The sequence below is a fragment of the Echinops telfairi genome, unplaced genomic scaffold (genome assembly GCF_000313985.2).
Source record: "Echinops telfairi isolate 266 unplaced genomic scaffold, ASM31398v2 ScPeMD7_7466;HRSCAF=8504, whole genome shotgun sequence".
In the NCBI taxonomy this organism is placed as follows: domain Eukaryota; kingdom Metazoa; phylum Chordata; class Mammalia; order Afrosoricida; family Tenrecidae; genus Echinops; species Echinops telfairi.
In genome coordinates, this window is record NW_022111366.1 from 2,482,248 (window position 1) to 2,491,979 (window position 9,732).

Here is a 9,732-nt window from a genome sequence, read left to right on the forward strand (position 1 = left end):
TCCTTCAGGAGGCCCACAATGACGGCGGGGCTCAGGCAGTTCCCGGCATTCTTCAGGGATGTTCCTGGGGACCAAGAGAAACTACCATTAGGACCCTGTTGGGAACATGAGATGGGCATCAGGCCGCTGGCCCCACCTCCCTCATTCACGGGTCCCTGGGGCTCAGAGCCAGCTGGGGCAGAGGCACCCTGGGGGCTCAGCTGGGAAACCCCTGGATGCTCTCCACCTCTACCTGCCCTGAGAAACGCCTCTGGAAGACAGGTCGACCCCCCTTCGTGCCGCCCCGCCACTCGGCCGGGTTGGCCTGTCTGCCTTCCTAGAGGGCACACTGGGAGAACTCCCTACTCGCACCCCTTCCTGGCACTCGGTCTCTTGTGGCCTTAGGAAATGGGAACAGAAGGGAGTGACTGGGCCACCCTCTCACATCCCTCTGTGACCCAGAGTCTCTGTATCCGGAGTCTCTGTATCCGGTGCCTGGGCACACAGTGGGGGGCCCCCCCCGGATCCTCAGTGCTTCAGGGACTAGTGCTTCCACCCTCTTCTCTACCCAAAGTACGTCAGTGCCCAGCAGTCAAAGGGGAAGGACGTCCCTTCCTGGCCTCTCAACCATATCTGCACAGGGACGGGTCCCCTCCAAAGGCATCCAGAGCCTGCGCTGTGTCCCTGAGGGGTTTGGACAAAGGGCACCTCTGGCTCCCATCCCCACCCACTCCATGGCTGAGCAAACACTCCCAAGGGCACACACTGCTCAACATGTCACAGAACACATGAGCTGCCCTCCCCCACCCCGACCTCCCCTCCTCTCACATCACAGGAGACGGGGAAGTCACATGGTAGGTTAGCAGCAGGTTCAAACCAAAAGCTAACATCCTGTTGCTTCATGGGGCCTCCCTCCTCTGATCTCTGCTTCCCGCGGGCAAGTCTGCCTCTTGTGAGATCTCTTAGACCCCAACAACATACATCTCAAAAACCTGGCATGAACAGGATTTGTGGACACTAAACCTATTTTCCCCACCAGGACACTAGAAATCACCTGACCAGGCTCTCAGTCACCTCTGGGTCTATGACCCGCTGTGTGGTCTCACACTCAGCTGGGTGCAGGGTCCTTGTCACTCTCTCCCTCCCTGGACAGGGCCCCCAGCTCCTCCAGTGCAGGTGACAACATCTGGACTCACCCTGTGTCACCACTTGGATGGTCCCTTTGGGGGACCCAGCCCAGGCTCGCATCAGTGTCCCCAGAGCTTCTGCCAGGCCAATCCACGGCTTGGTGTGTGGAGAGAAGGCACTGGTAAGGGCCTGGGCATTGACCTGCAGAGAAAGGGGAGGAGGGCGGAGGGCAGGAAGAGGCAGGCGGGAGTGTGCCTACCCACCTCCACACCCAAGTCAGCCTCTTGCTGCCACGTGGAGAGCAGATGGTAAAGGGCCACCCTTGCTGGGGTGCCTGGTGGGCAGCAACTGCCCATCAGCCACCAAGAAGGCAATGACGTTCCCTATCAAGCGGAGAGAGAAGGCCAAGATCACTCGACACGGCTGGAGGGCAGCCACTTCTCCCTTCACCCTTTAGCTCCTTGGGTACGCGCTCTGGGTGGAGGGCAAAGGCACCACACAGGGCACAGGGAGCTTTACATCCTGGTGCCTGTCCTCATAGAAACTAGACTGAGGAAAGATAACAGCCCACGAGTCTGGACAGTGACGAGGCTTCCAGCTCCTGGAAAGATTTATTCTCGGAAAACCCACAGGGGCAGTTGTACTCTTAGTCTCTGTGGAGTGAGTGGAGAACCCGGTGAAGGAAAGGCGCAGACCCACAGGCTTGGCGTCAACTCAGACCCACAGCGATGACTCCATAGGACAGAGGAGACCACTCCCTAGGGTGTCCAAGCTGGGAATCTTTATGGAAGCAGACTGCCTTGCCTCGGCTTTCTCCAACAGAGTGGCAGCTGGCTCTCAACCCCTGACCTTTTGGTTGGTAGCCCAGCCCTGAAGCTGCACCTACAGTGTATGAGGAGCTTCAAAAGCTCACACAAGAGTAGAAATGAAAGATGACAGAGATCCTTCCACGAGCTTTTCAAAGCCCCCTCTTGCACACAGCAAAAGACCCCTGGTGGCGTCGTGCATTCCAGGTTGGGCTGCTAACCTCAAGGTCAGCAGTTCGAAACCATGAGGAGCTCTGGCCTTTCTACTGACAGCACACGGCACCCTTGGGACTGAAGAAATGTCTCCAGGAGGAAGGAGGCGGGAGCATTAGTCAAGGTAGAAGGAAAAGAAGACAAGACATGGGGTGCGCACACGCCCATGGGATGTCTGTAGCAGGCAAATGTACATGGACCAGGGTTTACGAGCGGTTACCAGGGACAGAGGAGACAGGACGGGGTGGGGGGCAGCCACTGTTGAGGAAGCATCGCGTGAATGCTGGGAGCTTGTGGCGATGAGGAATGTGGCCCTGGACGTGGCTGCAGGTGCTGATTAATGCGCTCAGCGTCAGGAGCGACAGGAGCAGAGCATGCTCAATTGACTAAATGCTGTGCTCCGCACCCTCTCACCACACTGTAAAAGCGTGAGGGATAAGTATGCCATGGTTGGGGGAAAACAAGGCAGAAGGCTGGTGTGGAGAGTTTGTTGGGGGGCGGGGGGCCCCTTCACCTGGGCTCAAAGGCGAACATGAAGAGGGAGGGGCTCTGAAGGGTTTGCGCGGTGTGAAGGGGCTTTCCACACGCCACCCCCCACCCTGCCCCCACTCACTGCATGGGGCAGTCACCTCAGCAACGCTGCTGCATCCCAAGGCATGCAGGAACAAAGGGCCCTTTCTCTGGGAGCCTGGCCTGGGAAGAGCCTGCAATCCCTGAAGCAGGGCCTAGCTGGACGCCTCTGCCGCCAGGCCAGGCCATTGCCAGGCGGGGGGACATGGCTGCTCCACCTGCCCTCGCCAGGCAGGGCTGACTCTAATGGGCTCCCTCAGCCCCGGTTCGCACCAGCCCCGCCTGGGGACACTTACCACCCCTGCTAGAGATTTGCCCTTCACCATGTCCACGAACTGGATGGCGATTTCCTCCCCGCAGCGGCTCTGGGCTTCCTTGGTGCTGGCGCCCAGGTGGGGGCAGCTGATGACGTTCTCGTGGTCCACCAAGGCTCGGTCTCGGGGTGGCTCCTGTCCAGGAAGACACCCTGCTGGTGAAGACTGTGCTTGGGCCACTTGCCCTCGGGCAGTCCCGGAGGGAAGGGAAATTGGAGAGGGAAAAGGCAGGGGGAGAGTGACCATCTGCTTCGGGTTTATCAGGCCGTTCACGCATCTCAATCGCTGATTCCCCATGAATGTCCAGACAACAATGCCCACTCAGAGACCCCCTGGCACAGGGTAGAAGTGTCCCTGTGGGTTTCCAAGGCTGTCAACTCGTTACAGGAGTAGCTTAAAGTCCTGTCTTTCTCCCACAGAGCTGCTGGTGGTTTCAAACTGCTGACCTTGCAGTTAGCAGCCCGATGCCACCAGGAGGCCACCCCAGGAGGGGAGGCTCAAGCTGCCCTGGTGGATCACGTTTCACTGAGAGGGCTTGAAGGAGGTGAGTTGGCTCCTGCTGAACTTTGACTTTGCGGCCCTGTGAATCCAAACCCCATACAAGATTCCCAAAAGGACACATTTCGGGGGAAAGGTGCAGCATTAGGGTGTTCGGGAGGTTGGCAATACGGAGACTGGCAAGGTGGGCCTCCTCTGCCATCAAGGAGCGTATAATCTAGTTTAGCAAAATGCCCACAAGGACAGGGCAAAAACGCACAGCCGAGGGGCCAGTACCTCGACCCAGGACACCCAGCAAGCAGGCACTGGAGTGAGCAAACCCCTGACTGCCTGGCCCAGGGGCCATGATTCCTCCCCTGTGTCCCAGACGGAGAGGGACACTCTGGAACTGGGGCAAACTGTGAAAATGCACTTGTCCCGTTCTTTGGGGCGTGTGGGGACGGTCAGTGGAGCAGGGGCGGCAGCCCAGTCTGGGGAGTGAGGGGGCCCTGTTTTCTAAGGGCTTCCTTCCCAGTCCTGGGAAGAGGCTGGGATTGGGTAAGCCAGTGGTTCCCACATTGGGATGTTTTCGTCAATGAGAGACCTGTAACCATAAACACACTCAATCCTTCCCGTCCTGCTCCCTTGGCTTTACAGACACCCCCATCCCCACCCCCACGCCAGCCACTGTTCAGAGTGCTCTCCAGCTCCTGTCTTCCCCTAAGGAGTCCTGGTGGTGCTACCTGGGTAAGCGCAAGGTCAGCAGTTCAAAAGCACCTAGGGAGAAACAAGAGGCCCGCTGCTCCCATGAGATTCCCAGCCTCAAGAACCTCACACAGCGTCACCACCAGTCAGAATGGACGTGCTGGCCGTGGGTGCAGCTTTGGGTTTGGTCTTTCCCTCGAGTTATGAAAATGGCAGCCGAGGAGATGCGGCCTTCTTGAAAGCTTGCAAGAGTCCACACGGCTGTCCTGCACCCACCTCTGCCAAGGCTCCTCAGATCCCAACAGCTTTCTCACACTGCAACTTCCCCCACTGACCATGGACCCAGGAAGAGTAAGCGGAGACCCCCTGGCATGGCACCATGCTGGGCTGGGCTCCCTCTGCCCTGGGGTCTCCGTGCTCCTCCAGCATGGGCTGCCAGGCACTTACCTCGGTAAACACATCCAGCGCTGCCCCACCACACTGGCCTGACTGCAGGGCACGGAGCAGGGCGCCTTCATCCACAATCCCCCCTCGAGCGCAGTTTACCACACGCACGCCCTTCTTGCACTGGGCAAAGGTGCTGTCATTCAGCAAGCCTGGAAAAAAGAGGGCGTTGCCCTGCTGGCAGGTGCCTGGAATCCCCACTGGCAGCCCCGGCTCCTCCCTGGGCCCTCCCTTCTCTCTGGGTCTCAGCTCTCCCTCCTCTGATGCTCCAGGACCCGTCAGGGTCCCTGCTCCGGATCTGGGCCGGCTCCGAGCTAAAAGCGTTGTCTGGAGACATCCCAGAAGCCCCTGAGGGATGACTGCCTCAAAGAGTTTCAGGACTCAGAAAGGCTGGCAGGATCCCCTGCATTCCTCCTGGGCTCACAGGACGGACTGGCTGTGTCAAATTCGTCCAGATGGCCTGTCCATTTCCAGACAGCATGCTTCGCTCTGAGACAGCCCGTCTGACCGAGCATCACCAAGGTCTCCTCAGCTGGCCACCAACCAGGACCTGCTGTGGCCAACCCACAGGCAGGAGTACACTACCTGTGGTGGAGGGCAGGAGAGGAGTGTGCACCGTGATGAAATCACACAGGGGCCAGATCTCGTCCAGGGGCAGCTGCTGAACTCCGAAGGAGGACGAGACCTCTGGAGAGATGATGGGGTCGTACCCTACAGTCTGATCAGAAGCCAGAGAGAGGTTGTCATCATTGCTGCCATTATTCACAGGAGGGGGGGTACCACCTGTTGAGCGGTTACCATATCTGAAACATTAAGCTGAACCTATCTGCAAATACTGGTTCAATTCCCACAATGGCCCAACTGGGTTGCTCTCATTTGCATCTCCCCCCCTTTAGGTGGGAGGGAAGCATGGCTAACACGCCTGGGAGGTGATGGCGCCAGAAGAGTGGGGTGTCTTCGTCCTGGCACCCTTCTCCCCCCACCCCCACCCGCCCACAGACAGAAGCAAGAGGAATGTGTATGGCAGGAAACGGTGGAACTTGGAAAGTAGGGTGCCCCTGGGAGGAAGCATGGTCATATGAGGAGCAAGGATATGGTGGTGGGGTGCAGCCAGGTAAGTGAAAGGAGTGTTCAAAGGGAGGAGGGCAGTGAGGATGGTGGCAATGCAGGGCTAGGACTGCTACCGACTCTTCAATGGTGGAGATTGAAACTTATCAACATTGTCATGTCCCCTGGGGCCAGGAGGGGGGGCCTTCTTGATATTGGGGGCTCATACAGCTCTTATCACAATCTATATATGCATGCATTGTGTCCAGTGGTTTTGTACATATGTTGGCATCATTTTCAAAACATTTTCCTTCTACTTGAACCCTTGGTATCAGCTCATTTTCCCTCTTCCCCCACCCTCCCTCAGGAACCATGGATAATTTATAATTTTTTTCATGTCCTACACCAACCCGACCCCTGCCTCTCCACCCACTTTTCCATTGTCCATCCCCCAGAGAGGGGCTTATATGTAGATCATTGGGATCAATTCCCCCTTACTCCCCCCACCTTCCCCTTCTCCTCTTGGTATCATTACTCTCATTATTGATCTTGAGGGGTTTATCTGACCTGGATTCTGTGTGTTTTGAACCCTTATCTGTATCCATGTACATGCTCTGGTCTAGCCGGATTTATAAGACAGAATTGGGGTCACTATGGGGTGGGGTGGGGTGGGGGGAGCATTAAAGAACTAGAAGAAAGTTGCACGTTTCATCGGTACTATACTGCATCCTGATTGGCTCATCTCTTCCTCGTGACCCTTCTGTCAAGGGATGTCCAATTGTCTACAGATGGGCTTTGGATCTTCACTCCACACTCTTCCTCATTCACAATGATGTGATTTTTTGTTCTGGGTCTTTGATGCCTGCTACCTGATCCCATCACCATCTCATGATCACAAAGGCTGGTGTGCTTCTTCCAGGTGGGCTTTGTTGCTTCTCAGCTAGATGGCCGTTTGTTTATCTTCAAGTCTTTAAGACCTCAGATGCTATATCTTTTGATAGCCAGGTACCATCAGCTTTCTTCACCACATTTGCTTATGCATACACTTTGTCTTCAGCGATCATGTTGGGAAGGTGAGCATCATGGAATGCCAGGTTATTAGAACAAAGTGTTCTTGCATTGAAGGAGTACTTGAGTAGGCCCAATGTCTACCTGTTACCTTAATACTTAACATATATGTACATAGATCTATTTCCCTATCGTATATAAATATATTTACATAAGTACATTCCTATATTTAGATCTCTGTAAATGTTCTTTGCCTCCTAGTTCTTTCCTCTTATTTCCTTTTACTTTCCTCTTGTCCCACTATCATGTTTGGCCTTCATTCAGGTTTCTGTAATTCCTCTCAGTTACATTGCCCTTGATAAAACCTGACCAGGCATCCTATGCCCTCCTCGCCATCAATTTTAGATCACTTGTTGTTCCCTTGTCCCTAGGTTTTTGACACCCCCTTTCCTTTCCCTTGCCTTCCCCTCTCCCATGTCCCTCTGGGACCACCAGTCCTGTTATTTTCTCCTCTGTATTGTTTATCTCACCTATCTTATCTGGATAAACATGCAGAGACCACAATAAGCACAACAACAAGACAGAGCAAACAAAACAAAACAATAAAAACAACAACAAACCCCAACAACAAAAAAAGAAAAGCCTATAAATAGTTCCAGATCTGTTTGTTGACCTTTAGGAGTGTTTTGCAATATTACTTTTCATAAAAAGCTTACGAGGCACCTAGTCTTGGAGGCCCTAGCTTGCTGACGAAGCTCGCACCACAGTACAGGGACTAAGGTAGATCTGATTGTGGTGGAGACAAGGGTAATAAGAGGTGGAAAGTGACACATACTGGCAGGGTGGACGGTGAAGAGTCCATGCTGCACCCTGGTCTGGACTGGCAAGGGAGGACAGGGGTCTCCAAAGCAGAGGGGCTCCCTGAAACTGCTGAGAAGGAAGAAAGATCAGATCCTGCTAAATGGGGGCTGTCAGAAAACCCCAGCAAACTACACCAGCCTATGAAACTGGTGATGGGAGAGAGACGCTGCCAAGACAGAGCTCCAACGAAAAAGGAGAGAGAGTGTGTGTGTGTGTGTGCGTGTGTTTTGTTAGGTGCCATCGAGTCAGTCCCAACCATAGTGACCCTAAAACACAGCATGAAACACTGCCCAGTCAGCACCAGCCTCTTAATTCTTGCTATGTCTGAAGCCATGGTTACAGCCACAGTGCCAATCCATCTAGTTGAGGGTCTCCCTCTGTTTCGTTGGCCCTCCACTTTACCAAGCACGATGTCCTATTCCAGGGACTGGTCTCTCCTGAGATCACGCTCAAAGTACATGAGACAAGATCTCACCATCCTAGCTTCCCAAAATTCTGACTATAGTTCCCCCAAACAGATTGGTTTACTCTTCTGGAAGCCGGTGGGACTCCCAGTATTCTTGGCCAGCACTGTAATTCAAATGCATCAACTCTTCTCTGGTCTTCCTGCTTCAATGTCCAGTCTTTGCATACATAGGCAGTGATTGAAAATAACGTGGCTTGGGTCCGGCACACCTTTGTCCTCACAGGGATATGTTTAGTCTTTAACACTTTAAATAGACCCTGTGCAGCAGATGTGCCCAATGCAATACATTAATGTCCTGATTGGGTGTGTAGCTAGAGCTAAACAAGGCAAACATTTCAATAGCATTGACTGTGAGTCAGATGCTTTTATCTACACTGGTTGGGTATGGTTGCTTCCCCATTTTACAGATGAGGAAACTGAGGCACGGGAGGTTTCATCATGTATCCAAGGTCACAAAGTTAATAAATGATAGAAAACTCACAGCCATCAAGTCAGTGTTGGCTCATAGTCAGGGTTTTAGACGTGAATTGCCTTATTTTCTTTGCATGGATACATTGGTGAGTTTGAACTGCCAAACTTTTGGTGAGCAGTTCATTGCTTAACCCACATTACCACCTGGATAGATGGTAGATCTGATACAAACCAGGTATTCTGGCTCCAAAGCCTGCACTCCATGTATCTCACTGCCATCAAGGTGTTGCTGACTCATAGCGACCTAATGAGATAGGGTAGAACTGCCCTGTAGGGTTCCAACACTGTCACTCTTTACAGGAGTAGAAAGCCCCACCTTTCTCCTGCAGAGCAAAAGGTGATTTCAAACCGCTGACCTTGCAGCCAACTTGTAACCACTGCACCAGAGCTAGTGGTCCCTGCACTATGTGTATAGGCTCTGAACAGTGGTTGTAAGCCTGGCAAGAAGGGCAGGTGTACACGTGGGACCTCTGCCACCTGAAGAGAAGCAGCAGGGTGGCGGTCAGGCAGGAGGGCACCACAGTCCCTTGAGTGGTGAAAGGAGGATGGATTGAGGTGAGAGAGAACCTCACCTCTCCTGCTTCTAAGACAGTCTTAGATTCCAGCCCCGCATCCTCCAGTACAGCAAGGGCAGTGCCTTATGGGCCAGCAGACCGGCACAGACACCTGGGCAGAGGACAGCCCAAAGGGTCTGACCCCCAGGAACTGCAAAGCCCTACCCACTTTCTGCCTGGTCAGCCTGAGAGTCCCTCTCAGCTCTGTGAGTTCCACCACATCCACGAAGTCAGGGGGAAGGGACTTGGGAACCTTAAGTCTCAAAGGCATCCATGGCCTCAAGAAGGCAGGGCAGGCAGCAGGCCTCAACGCCATCGGCTGTGATGTAGGAGCCTTGGATCTGCTTCCTGGCACCATCACTGCCAACAGCATCAAGGCGGAACCAGCCCCCCTGACCCCAAAACCTGGGTCCTTGAACTGAGAAATGCCCTCCTCCCTTCGCTTGGGGAGGATGAAATGTCCAGGGAAGGAGATAGCATCTTGGCCCTTGTTGCTACAATTCTCCTTTGTCTGGTGGCTCTGAGAATGGCTAGGACAATGGGCCCATTCATCGCTAAGGCAGATGGACTTTTTTTTGCATGTGGAGGGGGACCAGGAAGAGGACACCAGCAAGGATCACAGAGCCAGGTCCGGCTGAGCCAATTCACAGAACTCTCTCGCCTGCCCTGCTCTCAGGAGCCAAGAAACA

General features: G+C 54.1%; 1 protein-coding gene across 1 annotated transcript in view; it reads right to left on the minus strand.

Annotated features, from left to right (window-relative positions):
• PHGDH (phosphoglycerate dehydrogenase) overlaps positions 1-9,732 on the minus strand; it is a 44,808-nt gene that overhangs the window by 7,366 nt on the left and 27,710 nt on the right. The window contains exons 6-9 of the mRNA XM_004714875.3: positions 5,222-5,354; positions 4,640-4,788; positions 2,993-3,145; positions 1,176-1,308 (exon numbers count right to left, since the gene is read on the minus strand). Coding sequence (XP_004714932.1) covers positions 1,176-1,308; positions 2,993-3,145; positions 4,640-4,788; positions 5,222-5,354 — 568 coding nt within the window. The remainder of the gene's footprint in view (positions 1-1,175; positions 1,309-2,992; positions 3,146-4,639; positions 4,789-5,221; positions 5,355-9,732) is intronic.